This window comes from Gymnodraco acuticeps, unplaced genomic scaffold (genome assembly GCF_902827175.1).
Source record: "Gymnodraco acuticeps unplaced genomic scaffold, fGymAcu1.1, whole genome shotgun sequence".
Classification (NCBI taxonomy): Eukaryota; Metazoa; Chordata; class Actinopteri; order Perciformes; family Bathydraconidae; genus Gymnodraco; species Gymnodraco acuticeps.
This window is the reverse complement of record NW_022990747.1, coordinates 76,031-93,157: the sequence shown is the minus strand read 5'-3', so window position 1 is coordinate 93,157 and position 17,127 is coordinate 76,031. Positions and strand designations below refer to the sequence as shown.

The 17,127-nt window shown below is 40.3% G+C and overlaps 1 protein-coding gene across 1 annotated transcript; it reads right to left on the bottom strand.

Annotated features, from left to right (window-relative positions):
* Positions 1-3,414: 3,414 nt before the first annotated feature.
* On the bottom strand, positions 3,415-16,295 carry LOC117556676 (alpha-protein kinase 3-like). Its single transcript, XM_034232145.1, has 14 exons — positions 16,180-16,295; positions 15,748-15,971; positions 12,932-13,053; positions 12,538-12,655; positions 10,895-12,155; positions 7,023-9,069; positions 6,730-6,877; positions 6,486-6,613; positions 6,349-6,384; positions 5,980-6,254; positions 5,701-5,789; positions 5,373-5,590; positions 4,836-4,884; positions 3,415-4,741 (listed from the first exon to the last, which is right to left on the bottom strand). The coding sequence occupies exons 2-14, from the start codon at positions 15,873-15,875 to the stop codon at positions 4,444-4,446; spliced, it is 4,917 nt and encodes a 1,638-aa protein (XP_034088036.1). The 5' UTR covers positions 15,876-15,971; positions 16,180-16,295; the 3' UTR covers positions 3,415-4,443.
* Between the last annotated feature and the right edge of the window lie 832 nt (positions 16,296-17,127).

Here is a 17,127-nt window from a genome sequence, read left to right as displayed (position 1 = left end):
AACATTTCAATTTATAATTAAGTACACAAATGACATCACCCATATCTTCAGAGAGCTGAAGGTGACCTGTGCAGCAACACATTTCAATCAATATTTGTCAATACTAAGAGCTGCTATTGTGCTGCTGTGATGGAATATGTAAGGAGAATAAGAACATACCATGTGGTCCAACTGGAGTTTCATCTGCCTCCTGATCCCTGCCTCTGTCCCTCTTTCTGATACTTCATCTTTATTCCTCACATACATTTCTTCTTCTTCACTAATGTCTTCATCTCCTCCTCCTGCTCTGACCCCCCTGGTCTCTTCATCTCCTCCTCTTCCTCCTGCTCTGACCCTCCTGGTCTCTTCAGTGAACTCTCTTTTCCTTTTCCTCTTTCTGTTCGTCCTGATCACTTCTCATATGTCTTTGTGTTGTTGTTGAATCACTCCTATACTCTGGCCTGCAAGAGTCTACTTGTGAAAAGCACTGGTACAAATGCTTGTATAACTTTACGCGTTAGGGCCATGTAGCCTAGCTAATATGTAGCATATCATAAATATAACATCAGAAAGTATTGATCAAGCGCACACAGGCAGCTGTGTTTGGATCCAGTTTTTACAGTAAAGGATGTATCCTGGTTTTATTGATCTGGCCTCATTGCTGTGATGTGTAGTTTACGTGGATGTAATAGTAGGCTACCGCGTAGTTTAGCAAAGTGATCGATCTCCCAGCTAACGCTGTCTACGTAGTATTTTGTAACGTAACGCCCCAAACAGCGCCCGTCTGTTAAACGCTATCGATTCAAACGGCAGCGTTTTATTAATATTTAGTTTCAAGCTCTCGTCCTTAGTAAAAACAAAACTAGTGGAAAGGGAAATGCTCCCAGGGGAAGCTGATCCATAGGTGCTGGGACAGCTCGCTCCCTCTCTGCAGCGGTGTGAGCCGCGGTCTGTGTGAACGCCGCTCCGCAGTTTAATGCAGGGCCGTAGCTGCGTTTTTAACGGGCCTAAAATTCTATTTAAAATGATTCACTTTTAACTAATGTAATGCTTGTTTTGTTGCTTGAGAAGCTTGTGGAAATAGTGTAGGTTTATTTTAGTACAGTTTTAGGGAAACAAAAGTTAGGAGGGCAAGGCTCTACAGTGGGGGGGGCAGCTGCCCCCCCGTAGATCCGACCCTGGACAACACCCATATTATTCAGATGTAGCCTTTATGTTACCCCATGAGAGGAAATAGCATGAGATATACATCAGAGTGTCATTGTTTTGTAGTCAGCAATAGCTGGCTGTGATATGGTAGATTAACGCTGCACTGACAGTCAATTTAGCGATGGCTCTGAGACAATGGGCAGTCTGGGGCTTTTGGGGGACTGGAGATAAAACTTTTTTTCAAATGCCAACTAGTCTGTGGCATTTATGAACGCATGATCATTTTCATATAAATGGTCACAACCTCCCTGGCCAGCCAATGGTAATTGAGGTCAGTCCGGCGCAACAATGTGAGGTCAGAATCACAGGCAGTCTTGTAAGAGACACACTTCTCATGTTATCAGTTTTTCATCTCGCTTTGCTTTCTCAATCTACCAATAATGTCTGCCTCAATGTGAAGGTATTATTCTATAACATCTGTCAAAACGGTCAAATGTAATAAAATAGTTTATGTTAAGCATGATTTTTCATCCCACAATGAGCCTGAATGTGAGACCACAAACGTGTTTAATGTGTTTAAAGACCAGGGCCCTGAGTGGGAGGTCTTCCCATTAACTCAACATTATATCTTATTAAATGATATGTCAATTACTTAGGCCTAAATGTACACACAATATTTCTACAGTGGGGGACTAACAATTCTTTCATTTGCTGCGTCTCATCATGGGTATTAATGCTAAGATTACTGCGAATGATCCAGTGCTCTTTATAACATTCGGTCAGAGCTACTCAGAGCAGCAGGAAGAGCTGTGCCAGTGCATTTTCTTCTCTGTAATTTCCACACTTTGCTCATAATTATATCTGTAACGCCTTGCATGAAACTCGTTCGAATTATGGTTTGTCTCATTGTCTGACATTATTCCTCTCCGAAAAATTTGATTTGTCTAATAGACAAAGATACTGACAATGTGATGAGATTTGATTTTACAAAGTGAACATGGTGCGCTGTGAGAGGGTACAAGTTCATTTCCAAAATAAAATCATTTGTCACTCTCATTTATGGATTACCATTTACGTATTCTATTAATACTTACATTTTCTTGTCAATTTCTGTTATAAAAAATGTACATACCCTTATATTTTCCTGCTGGTTCGTCATTGCCCTATGCTTATCAGAGAGTAAATATTTAAACTCCAACGTGACTACTAACAGTAGGTGGCAGGAGTGTCTTGTATTGGACCAATCTTTTCTATTTTCCAATTCAGTCAAGATGTGAAATACGCAGCCTGTATCCACATTACAAAATTAATTAAACGCAGTACAAAGTCTGCAAATGCCATTTCAAACGAATATCATGCACAGGCCTTTAGGGAATTGCGTTACAAATTGCTGCTATAAGGGCACAACTTTAATGCAAAGGGCTTCTTTTATGTGCTAGTGCTTCTATTCTTGTCCTGCTGCCAACACATGTCACACATATCTTACAGATACAACAGAAAGGTAGCGTGTTAGAAATATAAACCAGCAGTGCAACTGATGTCTGCTCTTCCTTCTGTTGACAGCATGTGACCCTCTCATGCTTCTGGACAACATCAGAAGTGACACTAAATGAACTTTATGTATTAAGCGTGCAATTAGCTTACCGGCTCGGATCACACTTGTGCGTGAGGCTACTGCTTACATAAACGATGACTCACTAATGACTGGGAGTCACAAATGATTATCATGATGAAGTTAGCCTTTCACTCTGTAAACGGTTGCGGGCAACACCTCATTCTCTACTATATGTGAAGGAATCTGATTTTCCCCTGAGTGGTAGCTCTCATACGCATGCAATGGCAAAAAGAAGGTTAAAACGTGTTTTAGATATTCATCAAGTTGCTGCATTTATTTTTAATCTTTATTGTTCTAACTCCAAATTATTTGAAAACAAATTATTTCCAATGCTGGAAACCCTGGAAAAATGTAGCTGAAAATTAAGTGTTACTTTACTTAAATTGTATAAAGGAATCAGCCCAAATTATGCAATCCTTTGCATAGAAATGCTATAAATAGTGAATGTGAATGTCAGAAAGTAATGAGTTCTCTCAGATAAGAGGAGTCACTGAGATAACACTGGGTTATCTTTTTAGACGATATGATAATGAGTGACTGCTGATAGACTGAGTGGCTTTCATTACAGTGATTCAGCCCACTCTATAATATGCTAATATCTATTAAGAGTGACACTCAACATTTAAAAAGCACGTAATGCACTTTCAAAGCGTATTCAAACGTACAAGCCGTAATCTATCAAATTCAATCATTTTATTTTTTCACAAATGTTATTTTATTTTACAGCCTGTTGCATTCAAAGGTGCAGTTTCTAAAAATGCAGTGCAATATAGAACAGCAAGAAAACAGGACAGGTTACAATATAAAACCACAGCACCATTTGCCACTGTACAACAATGTCATGTAAAGCTACATTTAGCTTGATACATTCCTGAAAAAAAACGAGGTTGTTTATCCCCAGCCTAAAATTGGTTGTACTGTGTATCTGTTCTAGTTGTACTTAAGTAACACGATAACTGCCCTACATTCTCACAACGGTGACTACAAAAGTGATTGTGCTTAATTAAACTTAAATACAAAAATACACATGTAATGCCACTTCAGTTCAACATGTTTTTCTTGCACATTTATTTAGTACAAACACAGTGACCTGAGATTGGGATTCACAATCTGTGACCTTCAATGGTACATGGATCGATGAATACAAACCCAGGAAAGCTACTTCTTGCTGCTGCTACACTGTGGATTGAGTCTCAATGTAAGATACACTAACAAACACCACAACACGTGAGGGCGTCAATCCACACCAAGTGATCAAGGCAAGGAATGGTGGCCGTTATGATTAAATATTTAAGTCATGCTATTTATTCATCTTTTCCTCATATTTGAAGGGTTTTTCTCAGTAGTTTGAGCGGCATTAACTCAGTCTGTAGGGACTTGGCTTCTGAAATTGGAGGGTCGAGTTTTCAAGTCCCGAAAAGGACCGAGTGAGGAGTGTGCATAGTACTCAGAGAGATGCCAGTTCATCAAGGTGCCCTTGAGCAAGACATTGGCAGCCAACATGGATCCCAGGGTAGTGTAGTAGTACCTACTGCTCCTTGTACTTCTACAATGGGGCTAGTGCAAAGACAAAATATCACTCTATGTGCAGTGTACATGTGCGTGACGGTAAAAAAAACTTGAAATCCTCCATTTCCATAACAAATTCTGCGACTCATTCTGTCTAATTGAGAGATAATCACTCTATTCCACCTTAACAGCTATGGGCATGTCAGCAGCTTTTGTTTCGTGGGGGTATTCCTTCCATCTTGCTCAGTTTTCCGAGGCAGTCTGGGGCTGCCAGCAGCTTTCCGGCCTGTCTGAGGGCTGTTGGAGCCACCAGCCATTTTACGCTGAAGTAACGGGCTCTTGGTGCCTTTGGGCTTGGTTGGCGTCAACAAAGAGTCCATGATCTTTAGTGACCTCAGGCTGAGCAGACCACAGAAATAGTTACACTGGTGCTGGGAGACAAACTGCTCAAAAACTTTGGGATTCCCTTCGACAGGCAGACCGTGATGCCTGCAGTGAGACACAACAGAGCCAAATGTTACAGTCGTGATCAGGATGAATGGAAATTACCTGTAAATGAGCATCAATCTGAGAAAACACAAACCCTGTTGATTTGATTGAAATTCCAACGTTGGTGATCTTGGTGTCAACACCTGCAAAACAACACCGCGCAATTACTTTATTTTTCTGTTGTTCAGGTGAAATATTCAAAAGTGTCAGACATGAAGCATGAATTGTTACAGTATTACATGAGCACTGAAATGAGGTAGAAAGCTGTGTTCTTGTCTTATCATAAATATATTGCTGCATAACAAATCCTGTGTAATGGCGTTAAATATTCTCATGCCTCTTTGAGAACATCTTATGATCAGTACAAACATCTGAAACCCCCATGCTTCCCCTTATTGCCAAAAATATTTATGGTATGGTGATTAATCATTTAATCAATTGTGACGCTTTGCATGTTCACTGCCTCTTCAGTTCAATATGCTGCTGATTTTAACTTGGTAAATGTTTGTTGTGTTGTGTGTTGGACCAGGAGGTACATAAAGAAGGTGTTATTGTCCAAAAGCACCTTTTTTTAAACGTAAGCATAAATGGGAAAAACTTCACGTTTCCCTGTTAAATTCAGGTGTCATACCTTCAATCCGAGAGATTAGCAGATTGCCGCTGGTCCACTGAAAGATCCAGTGCTGCAGGGCACAGCACTTCTGCCCCGCCTCAGAGCCAGACTTTGTGTCTAATCTGCCTGCATCATCCAGGACAGAGTATTTCTGATAGACTCCTGTCAGGTCAGCCTCCACTGTGGCATAAGGGACAGTGTTTGCTGGTCGGTACATCAGGTAGACTGGCAGCACCCTGTGGGAAAAAGATGTAATGGTTTTTAGAGCGGCTTAATGATCCCTGTATCATGAATAAAACTCAAGAGGATGTTAATGTTTGATGGGGAGTAAACTGATTATACTCACTCAAGTAATAGCCCAAAGTTTTCTATCACTCTTGCCTCTGCCGAGAAGATTTTGCAGTATTCACGAACCAGGTTCTGAATTTTACATTCCTGTATGCCGAACATTGGAGAATAGCCAGTAAAGTAAGCTCAATCAGTATGTTTATTTAATCTATATTTGATCAGTGCCTATGTAATCCTATGTGGGCGGCAATTAATGACACGTGACTAACTGGATTAGTTAGTTCATCAAATGAAATATGTTAAAAAACATTTATTAAATCAAACCTTTTTTACATACCTGCTTGACGATGTCCAGGTTCCTGTCGATAAGGCAGCTTTCTGCCTTCCCTCCATAGGCGATCGGGTTGAGCCCTTTAATTATACATGTGTTTCCAGACTCGAACACAGGCTCCAGACCATAGATGACTTTGGCCCTCCAGACTTTATGAGAACAGCCTTTACCAATATGTGATTCCTGCATCATTATACGGCCAAATAATTTGTTACCCCAGGCGCCAGAATCAGCTACACCCTTGCTGAATATCATGGGTGTCATTTCAATTTCTTCACCAACTGCATAGAGACAAATATAAGAATGTCAGTCAGAAAAGCATTTGGGCTCTGACACAGGAAAGACATGATCCAAACATGAAAAATCTCATCTTACCACCAAGGTCCTCACGTAGGGACATTCCAGCCAAGACTACAACACAGTGAGAAAGGACACAGCATGAGACATGTTGAGTCCAAGAAATGCAAGGAAACATTTTCATTCTATGCCAAATATAAGCCAGAAGTACACACCGTCTGCACTAAGCAGAAAGTCTGTTGAGTCGGTCCCATACTCATTTGTGATTGTGCAACTGTAAACACCAGAGTCTATGCATGATGCCTGAACAATGGCAAGATTGACCTGGGTTTCATCCCCTGCACTGAGAAACAAACAAACACTATTATTCTTGCTAAGACTTATCATTTAAATCAACACAAAACAGAATCATTGTAGGAAGTACTACATTTCTAAACATCTATTACAATGGAAACTTACTTTCTTTTAATCTGAGCAATCCCCTCCTCATTTTTGTACCATTTGATTGTAGAGTCACTAAGTATGTTGAAGAACTGGCACCACAGTTTCAAGTGTCCCGAGGCGTCTGCAAAGCTTTCACCTCTGATCTTACGAATAACTTGAGGAGCTTCAGGGAAAAGAGACACGACACAATCAAGCAAATCAAGTGTGATATGTGCAATGCATATTATATGGTATCCGTTGCCTATGTCTCAAACTGGTGACAATGCACCTAAAACGATACTCAAATGTGTTAATGTTAGAAATGTTACCTTTGAATGGGTCATGCTTGTCCTTCTCTGCAGGTTTCCCATCAGTTTTCTGGGTGTGGATCTCCTCTTTAGGTGGCTGACTTGGTGCCAGCGTCTCAGACACCATCTTCCTCCTGCTCACGAGGGGAGAACGCTTCTCTGTTGGAGGCATTTGCTCACCAGGTATCTGAAGTAGCGGTGACCGCCGTGACATGCTTGGAGACGTAGAGAGAGTCACAGGACTTACAGAAAGCCTGTTGCTCTCAGCAGGACCTTCCTTCTTCTGAGTTTGGATATCAACTGGTGCTGTGGCCTCTGAGGCCTCCTCAGATTTAGTCTTGGGTACAAGGATTTTGCGTCTGGCTCCAGAGGCCAGCTCTTGAGGAGTTGCAGAAGGAATGGGAGAAACACAGTCTCTTCTCTTTAATAATGGACTAGCCTGAGGAGTTAAACTGCCCAAGGAGTCAGTCCTTCGAACTTCTTTAACCATAGAGCTATCCTGCTGAATAATGTTAATATTATTCTCTTTTGTATCTGTGCCAAGTTCACTTTTAGTAGGAACCTTTTCACTCTGCAAAGAACAGTTTGTTGTGTTGTGTTCTTCTGTTTCTAAAATCGTCTTTTTGGTTTGGCTGTCGGGTTTCGATTCTGCTGTTAACTTCGGTATAACTCCCATGTCTTTGCCGTCAACAGGTTTACCTTTGGCATTCTCCAAAACTGTTATAATCGACTCTTGGCTACTGGCCTTTATAGGTTTCACTGCAAGTGGAGTCCCAGTTTCTAAACCTACAGTCCCGGATGCAAGTCTTTTGGTCAGTTCATCATTAGATGTCGAAAGAGGAAACTCGTGTTTGTCATTTTCACTCCCACAAACGGAAACACCTGGGCATTCTTTCAGAGGAACCAGAGTTGAAGCGGCAAGTTCCTGGCAAATGTCCATAACACTTTCATTATACTTGTTATCACTATGAAGTCCTGTAGTCTCTTTAGTGGTGCCAGTGTCTACAGCAGAGATAGGTAAGGTTGAAAGAGGTTTCTGTAAAGCCTGAACAGGCGGGGAAAGTTCACCTTGATTTTCTTCATTTAGTAGATTATAAATCTCCGTAAGAGTTTCCTTTATTGTTCTAAGAGGTTTATCATCATGTGTCTCACTTTTCCTGTCAGACATTGACTTCTCTACTTCTGGTTTCCTGTCTTTCTCCTTTATTTCCTCACATTTTTCAGTCACCGCTGTAGCTGGATCTAGTAAAACGCTAGCATGGACTGGTATGGTGGTCACTGAATTTGCTAATGTGGCGTCAAGAGCTTTTAATTGTGATCTCAGAAGTTCAGCTACAGATATGATTTTTGTTACAGGTTTTTGAATTTCCTGTAAATCTTTCAATTGGAGTTCTGATATATTTGCTTTTCCTGTACTTTTTGTAAGGAGTTGGATCGCAGGCTCAATTATAAATGACTTCAAATTCTGTAATGCTGAACTAGTTTCCTCCGCCATTTTTAATAAATGCTCATTCTTCTCTGTTTCTTTATTAGATGCATCCCCAACACGGACATCAGAGTCTTTATCTGCTGAATCTTTGGGCTTTTCTGTTCCAGTGTGTTCAGTCATATGCAGAGTAGGACTTTCAGTCTCCATCTCATCTATCTTCTCATTCGGGGCCATGCTGTCAGACTGTGCCAATAACTTACCTGCCTCGTTATGTTTTACCTTCTCATCAACTTGTATTTCTGTCCCTTCAACAGTTTTTATGGCTGTATCAGCTTGGCTTTGCTCGACGCTGGAAGAAACGTTACACCCTGAGGTGCTTTTGAAGGGTGACTTCTGTACGTCTGTAATAAGGACTGTATGGCTTTCATTTGATCCCCTGGAATGATCCAATGTGTCCTGTGTCATTTTGCCAATTGCTACTTGAACACCACAGTGCGCGGAAGGGGTCTGGATGTCATCTGTCGTGGTCTTTCTCTCTGATGGAGTCTTTTGTGGTCGAGGCATGTCCATCCTGTTATGTGGAAGCTCAAGGCTGACAGGTGCATCATTCCTGTTCCTCTTTGTATGGACCTGTTTAACCTTGAGGCAAAATAAAAGCAGAGATTTCCATGCTGTAAATACTTATTCTCTTATCCCTGGCTATGCAGAACATGGATAAGCACATATAATGTTATAAACAGCAACAGCGTAACCAACAACAAATAGAGAATGGAAAGGGAAGACCTTCGAGCAAAAATAAATGTAGAGACGTAAGTGATGAACAAAAGACATATATGGTCTATTTGCAATGTTTACATCACTCTAAAGTTTAAGAAAATGGAATACCTTCCATGATAATGTTTGTAGCTTGTTAACAAATCTTGGGACATTACTTTCTTTAAATTCACATTTTAAATATGTTCACATATCAAATGATCTTGACCCCAAATACATATACAGGCATTCACTAAAACCTGATTGAGAAAAACCGCGTAGTAGTGTGCTATATACACCAGAGCCATACAACCATGTTTGTGTAGCGTCATATCCTTATAAAGACTGTATTTAAATTGAAACTCTTTTTAAATTAGCACGAGATGTTCCCTGTGTCATATGTCAGTCCTTCATGGCTGAGATAAGCTACCGTATGATATAGCTCATGGGTCTCTTTTAGGCCCTTTGTTGATTTAAAAAGCAATTGAAAAAAAACTCAAAATATTTCTAACTAAAAAATGGTATGAGCTTTACAATGTCATTATAAAATTCATTAAAAATATCTGCATCTTTTGCTTTTTTCTGATTGTTTTCCTTCCCACGCTTCAGACTAATTCTGGCACTGTGACGCCTATTCACAAGGTTGCTATTTTATGTTTAAATGTGGCCAGAAAGGAATGTGAATAATTGTAAGAGGTGCTTCAGCTGTGCAGTGTTTTTTTCTCAGCTTGCAATGCCGTCAGTATTCAGCCATCAGCTGGAGTCAGTACTATTGCATAAGCAATGGAACATAAAGATTTATGATTATAGCTAAACAAGTGTTGATCTGGGATGTTGCAAAATGACCCTCCATGAGATCATGTGCTGATAGAATAATAAAGAACTTAATTTAGTCACATGCACTTGCATCATCAAGCAGGTCACCACAACACCTCCATTCAATTTCACTTCAAGCTGTTAGTTGTTGGACATTTGAGGAACAACACTTATTTAAAGATCAATGCTATTCTGATTCATATCTTTAAAAGTATTTTTTTAAATATTTAAGATTTGTTTTATGTACAGTAAGGCTTCAGCCAGCAGCTGCTAGCTTAGCCTAGCCTTAGCAGGTGCTGGCAAAATGCAATTTGATTCACATAATTTGTAATAAGGCACTGAATCTTGACAGAAGTGATCTCAGTTCAATTTCCATATAAGAAAAATCTATCAAAACCTCTAAAGCTCATAAACCACGGTAAAAAAGCAAAATGACCTTATGACACAGCCAGGCTAGATGTCTCCCCGTTTCTAGTAATTATGCTAAATTAAGCCCTCTTCTGCTAGCTGTTATCTAATGCTTTAGATTTAACGGACATACATTATTACATTACATTTCATTTCACTTAACTGACGCTTTTATCCAAAGTTCAAGTTATTAATCATCTCATCTTATTTAATGCAAGAAAGCAAATAACCATATTTCCCAAAATGTTAACATTCTACTTAAGAAAAAATCTGCTTATCAATGTTCAAAATATATCCTATCCTAAGAAATGCTGCAACTGTCCAACCTTTCACTTGCAACACATTACCTGTTGCAACTGTCAACATGTGCGTCATTTAATTCTTGTCACACAGCAGGGCATATTTGTAAAAGCTATAAATAGCTACTGATGAGGCATGTGTTGGCAGCACAAAGCACTCATGAGCTCATGCAAAAAGCTTCACTCACCTCATTCAGCTGCGCTGGCTGAGACACAGACATCTTTTTCTGGCAGGGGCCTGTTTCTTTCAGAGACAGCTTATCTCCAGCCTGTTCACATGGACGCTGAGGTGAAGCAGGCGTGCTTTCACACGGTGCGTTTATGGCCTCAATCTCTTTACGTGCTAAAGATCCAGCAATGGAAGTGTTTGACTTCTTGTCAACATCCATGACTGTTTGAGGTTCTATTTTAGACATATTCCCCTTAACTAAGTTTCTATGTTTCCGGGGAGGTGCTGTAGGACTTGACTGTCTCTGTTTTGAGGTGATGGGAGGAATTCGCTTTTGCATTTCCAATATTTGTTCTGGATTGTTGCGTCCAGCTTCCTTCTCAAGCTTTGCATCTTTTTTGCCTTTAGCTCCAGACACATTGTGACCTGTAGATGTAGGAGCAGCTGGAGGTACAGAGGCAGTAAGCTGTTCCTTCTTTAGAAGACACAGCTGTTCCTTCTTTGAAGGCACAGCTACCTCAACGCGTACGCTTTCATTCTTTGAATGCCTGTCTTCCTCTGATTTCTGATGTCCCTGTGCCATCTTTCTAGGGACTGAATCCACAACTGATGAACTGACAATGTTTTCTACTTCCATGAACTCTTCTGAAATCCCCTTAAACTGCACTGACTCTGTGCAGGCCAGAATTACAGGGGTAATGTTCTCCTCCTTTGCGGTTCTCTCCTCAGGTGCCCGCTCTTCTTGTGCACTGTTGGACATTCTAATCTTCTTCCTGACAAAGGGAGTTTTTGTCTGCGGTGCAGTAAAACTCTTCGGGGCAGAGTCATAAATGTTTGCCCCACTCTTGTTACCGTTTTCACTGACGGTCTGTCCATTGGATACAGCAGACATTGTGCCATTAGTGAGGGGGACTGATTTTTCCTCCATCTCCTTCACAGTTGCCTCATGTAACCTGGCCTCAGTCTGTTCAATTAGAGCCTGTTTGCTCTCCTCATTGCCCTCATCCTCCAAGGAGCTTGGCGTGCTGAGAAAGGTGTCCATTGTGGAGCGGCGCTTCCTCGCTGTACGGTCTGGACTGATGGTTCGAATCGGCTCCTGGTTTTCTTTACCTTCCACTTCCTTGCGTTTGTTGTCGGCCTTTTGCTTGACCTTGGCAAAGTAGCGCTGGTGGATCTTGTATTCGTTCATTTCGCCCACCTCCAGAACCCCAGAGCAGGACACAATGCCTTTAGTGTTGCTGGCTGAGGCCTGGTATATGGCTGCGTCCTCCACAGTGCAACTGCAAAGAAAAGCCAATTTAAGTTGCATTATATTGAGCAATTTGGTCCCTGCAAGAAAGCAAAGTAAACATTGCTGACGAGGTAAAACTGCAGTATTAGCCAAGCTCTTGTCAGGGGATAAGCTATTCATTAAAAGTCGTACTACATTTGGCAAGACTACTTCATCACAGAAAGATAAAGATAAAACACTATACAAACTTTTCTTTACAATGAGGGCTTTTTTTTTTTTTTTTTTATAAAATATATAGATATATAGTGAATTGGTTTTGTTCACACAAATCTTAACTGCCACTATGTTGCAATGTTATACATTTCTTTATTTAAAGTTGGTTCAGGCTAATACAGTTGTGATATGAAATCAGTGTTTCCAAACATACATACTTGTAAATGTGTAGGGAATAGTTTTTTCCATTGCGGAATATTTCATATTTAGGAAGTCCACAGTATCTGTCTAACTGCACATCATCCTTATACCAAGTAATTTGAGGAGTAGGGTTTCCTGAAGAAAAAAAAGAAAAAGGAATTAAAACAAATTATTTCTTAACAATTTCTGTAAAAGCAAAAAATGTAGCGGATAGTTTCCATTGCTGTAAATGCGGTATAAATCGAGAAATAATATGTCTTGAAAATGTTTCAGGTGCTAAAGATGAATGACACAATGCATATAGAGGATTACAATATTGTTATTGTATTATTGTAGGTTCCTGTTACATATTCTTAGATTATGAAGAGTCGTGTCACGTCTTGCAAAGTGTAAGAGTGAGGCTGTGTTTACCTGTCACCACACAAGAGAACTTCACATTGCATTTCTCGGACACGGCTTTTGACTTGAGGGTCAATTCGAAGGAGGGCTGTGTTTCCTCAGTTAACTGTGCCATCATACTGCAGAGCGTGCTCCTGTGAAAGACAAAAGAGATGGTCAGTAAAGCTGTACGTTTATTTCATGTTAATATTATTACGTACATGTTTGATTATTGTTATGTGTTCAGAATTAAGGGCAACAGTATTGGTTGGAGTGATTTATCCGGTTGTCTTAGTTCAACCCTAACAACCACTTCAGAAAAACATGCAGTACTTCTGAAGTTTATTTAAGGACCAAATGAGTCAAACATTAAAGGTGGGGTAGGTAATTTTGGAGAAACCAGCTCGAGTGCGCTAGAATTTGAAAATACACAGCCGGAAAAAATCTGCCACTTCCTTACAGAGCCCCTCCTCCAACACACACGAACGCGCACATGACCATGAACATGACCAATGAGGGCACGAGATAAGTTTGTGCACAGATGGAAGGCTGACAGGCAGGTAGGCCATCCAGTTATTTTACCCGCTAAAATGATTGGTCGTGCTTTTTACAGTACTACGGCTTCCACAGATGCATTTTTTATGTATTTTTTGTCAAAGCACTTAAGATATTCATTGCTATCGGGATGTTAAGAGCATTCCATGGAATATAACAAAAAGTGTATCTCGAGCCCAAATATATTTCAAAACAAACATGCAACATAGTCACATCACCCACAGTCCAAAAAAAGGATGATAACAAATGTTTTGAGCCGCTTCACAAGAGAATTGACATTTTGGATTGGGAAAATGGTGGTTATAGCCTTGTGAAGCTAGTTTATTAGGACTGAACATAATTAAAAGAGAAGGAAACAGATTGTAAATTCTCATTGTATTTAAACGTCTGGAGATTTAAATCCCCACCTTGCTAATGGTAGTTGTATGTATCTAAATAAGTGCTGAAGAAAGTGTAATGTATGCTAGAGTCCTGCATCGGGTCGGGTACCCGCGGGTACCCGACGGGTGACCCGCAAAAAAGGTGATTCGCGGGTGGTATTTTTTCAAACGCTTTTTTCCGGGTTCGGTTCTGGGTAAAACAAAGATGATGCGGGTCGGGGTCGCGGGTATTGCATAATAAATATATTAAAATAATAATAAATTAGTTTAATGTTTAAAATCCTCAGACCTCTCCCCCGCGGGACCGCGCATAATCATAACCTCTGCAGCGCATCAATCTGCTGCTGTGCGCGCCACATTCGAAATGGCTGAGGTGAAGCTCTCTAGCGGAGAATACAGCATTTTCAATAACACTTCCTCAAGAGCGAAATCCAACGTCTGGGAGGCTTTTTGTGTCATCCTAGATGGAGGAAATAACCAACATCCCACGCTTTCGGAGACAAATATGAAACTGCGTGTGTTAATAATTGCACGTTTTCACTGCTCATAGGCTATGCGGGTTCGGGTCGGGTTGCGGATCTTGTGCCGACGGGTCGGTTCGGGTTGCGGAACTAATTGGCAATATGTGCGGGTAGCGGGGCGGGTTCGGTATTGCACGTCGCGGGTGCGGGGCGGGAGCGGGTCTTGAAAATCAGACCCGTGCAGGACTCTGATGTATGCCTCAAATCACATCCTTAACAACGACTTTAAACAGGTCACATAAAAGGCATATCTTACACAGATCACGTAAAAAGGAAATTAACAAGGAAACAACATTTCTTGTGAGCTCTGCAAAGATGCGTGGTGTGTCCTTAAAGAGGTCTACTAATATGATATTAATCATAAAAATGAAACACATCACCATAAATAGAATGGTTCAAGAATACTTAGCCATCACGGCATATGTAGATGTGTGAGAAATGTCAAAAAAACACAATAATTGTAATTAATGTTGGCTTGCATGCCTATTATAAGAGCTGTATCGTGCTGCTTGTGTACAGGACGTGCAGTTGATCCATGTCTGATGTTGACATCCATTTCCTTGTTGGGTCATTGCACGGTTACTGTTACACACTTCACTGCATATTCTTGTGATTAAGCAAATAAAACAAGACAGTAATCCTAAATACTGCAACACTTAAAGAATATAGCAAGGCATGGGCTTCATAACTACTGTTGTTTATATTGTTGGAAATGTAATGTTACGAATACAAATGCTAGAGTCATTTAGCTTTTGGCATTTCATTCTTAATTTTTTGTTTTTTTATCCTAGAAACAGACCTTAAAATAATGTTCATGTTTAAATTGTCAGTGATATAACACTCCCAGGTTTTGTGTGTTTTAGTCGTACCAATAGTCTAGTATCTATATTTTTCTAGAATCCAATAATTTTGCACATTATCTTTCTCCTAAATAGCTTGAGGAAAATATTTTAAAGGGTAAAATCCTGACAGTATAAACCCCTTTTTGTATTGACTATTGTTACTTTGGAAGGATTACTGTAAGGGCTGCCCTGTGACAGTGGCTAGAAGGAAAACTATTATTATTCTTAACTCAAAATATTGTTTATAACATATTTCTATGACCTGAGGTACCATTAAAAAGGTAAACATGAAAGTTACCAAATCTTGTTCCATGAACTAATCTTTCCATGTAGAAGCTGCTGTTAGTGTACTGCTTGATGTGAAATGGGGCCTGTGATGCATAGCTCAGATGCTGTTCTTAATCAACAGTTTATTTAAACTCCAGTGACCCATGGCAACAAACAAAATAATAATATGGCACACAGGTCCATGTCAAGTCTTGAAGTAGGAGAAACATGGTGCCTGTGGTGGTTTCAACAGGTAGCACTCTGGGTTAGTGTTGAGTCTGTACCTGTTCTCCGGTCTCACGTTAGAGATGTAGCTGCAGCCGTTAGGCCGGCTATTCGCTCTCATATCCTCCCCACTGCTGGATCCTCCACTGCCAAAAGAGGCGCGTGCTGTTGTCCTCCGTGAGCCCATTTTCCACCAGATAAAGAAATACTCAAGGGGGGGAAAAAGTTCTCCAAGAGAAAAAAAGTTAGGCTTGTTCCTTATTTATTGGCTTTCCACAGAGATCTGAAAGAGAACAAATAGTACATGAAGACTTTAACTTGACATACAACAAACAGAAAGTTATGTTAAATAAATTAGAATTAGTTTCAGAATAAAGAATGTTTTATAGTTTGAGGATGAAAACACAAACATCAGCAAGTAATGCTCTCTCTTTTGTACATGCTGTCCTATACAGTATTTACATACAGTCAGTTTTGTTCAGTAAACTCACCATTCACAAGTTTCTCTCCCTCCTTTGACAGATACCCCACAGCTCTGACTTAAGGCGCTGCAATTTCCAATCAAACATGAGCATGCGTAGGCTGCTAGACTATTTATAGTCGGCCTGCAAATAGGCACAAGAGCACATCAGCCTTTCCAAAACTTTTTCTAAGGACCGTTTCATAAAAGAGGAAACAATGTGCCAGCACAAAACAATAAAATAAAATAACATGTAAAGGTCTGTAAGAGGAAAATTATTTGTAATGAAGGAAAAAACTTGTCACAAGGTCATCCAAGGTTTGGTAGTTCCCCGGATAGGAGGAGAGGATTTAAAAACAGAGTGAAGGGGTTTTTCTTTTCAAAGGATCACATGACTTCAGAGAATAGAGGGTCCACTTGTTTTGTCAGTGGCTTTCTGCTCTTCTCCCTCAACGTTAAGCTTTGTTAACTGGCTGTAGAAAAACTAATCATATGTGTTTTTCATAAAGGAAAACATTGCCTTCACTTTTAAGTCCCTTCATATGAGCAGTGCATAAAACTATGGAGTGACTTTTACTGCTATTTGCACCTTTCTTTCCCCTTTGTTCTTTAGCATGATGTCATTTTCAAACAGATAGAGGATGTTGAAAGTGCATTTGCATAATAAAATATGAGATGGTAAAGCCCACCAAGCTCTCTGGCATGCATTGTCCACTGAGCGACAATTGCATTAGATCCCCAGAGGAAAAGCAGTAGGAATAGAACAGCCTTATATAGGCAGATCCCACTGACTGCCAAAGAGCTATGGGTTCTTATCTTAACACAAGCACACACACACACACACACACACACACACACACACACACACACACACACACACACACACACACACACACACACACACACACCACACACACACACACACACACACACACACACACACACACACACACTTGCACATACAGTGTTTCACAGACAC

Excerpts from the sequence above, each read along its gene's own strand:
- LOC117556676 (XM_034232145.1), bottom strand. The coding sequence starts at position 15,875 with ATGGGCTCACGGAGGACAACAGCACGCGCCTCTTTTGGCAGTGGAGGA. Across the intron at positions 6,878-7,022 it reads CAAGCATGACCCATTCAAAG|CTCCTCAAGTTATTCGTAAG; the intron begins GTAACATTTCTA and ends TTTTCCCTGAAG. Across the intron at positions 4,885-5,372 it reads GCTAATCTCTCGGATTGAAG|GTGTTGACACCAAGATCACC; the intron begins GTATGACACCTG and ends GTTGTTTTGCAG.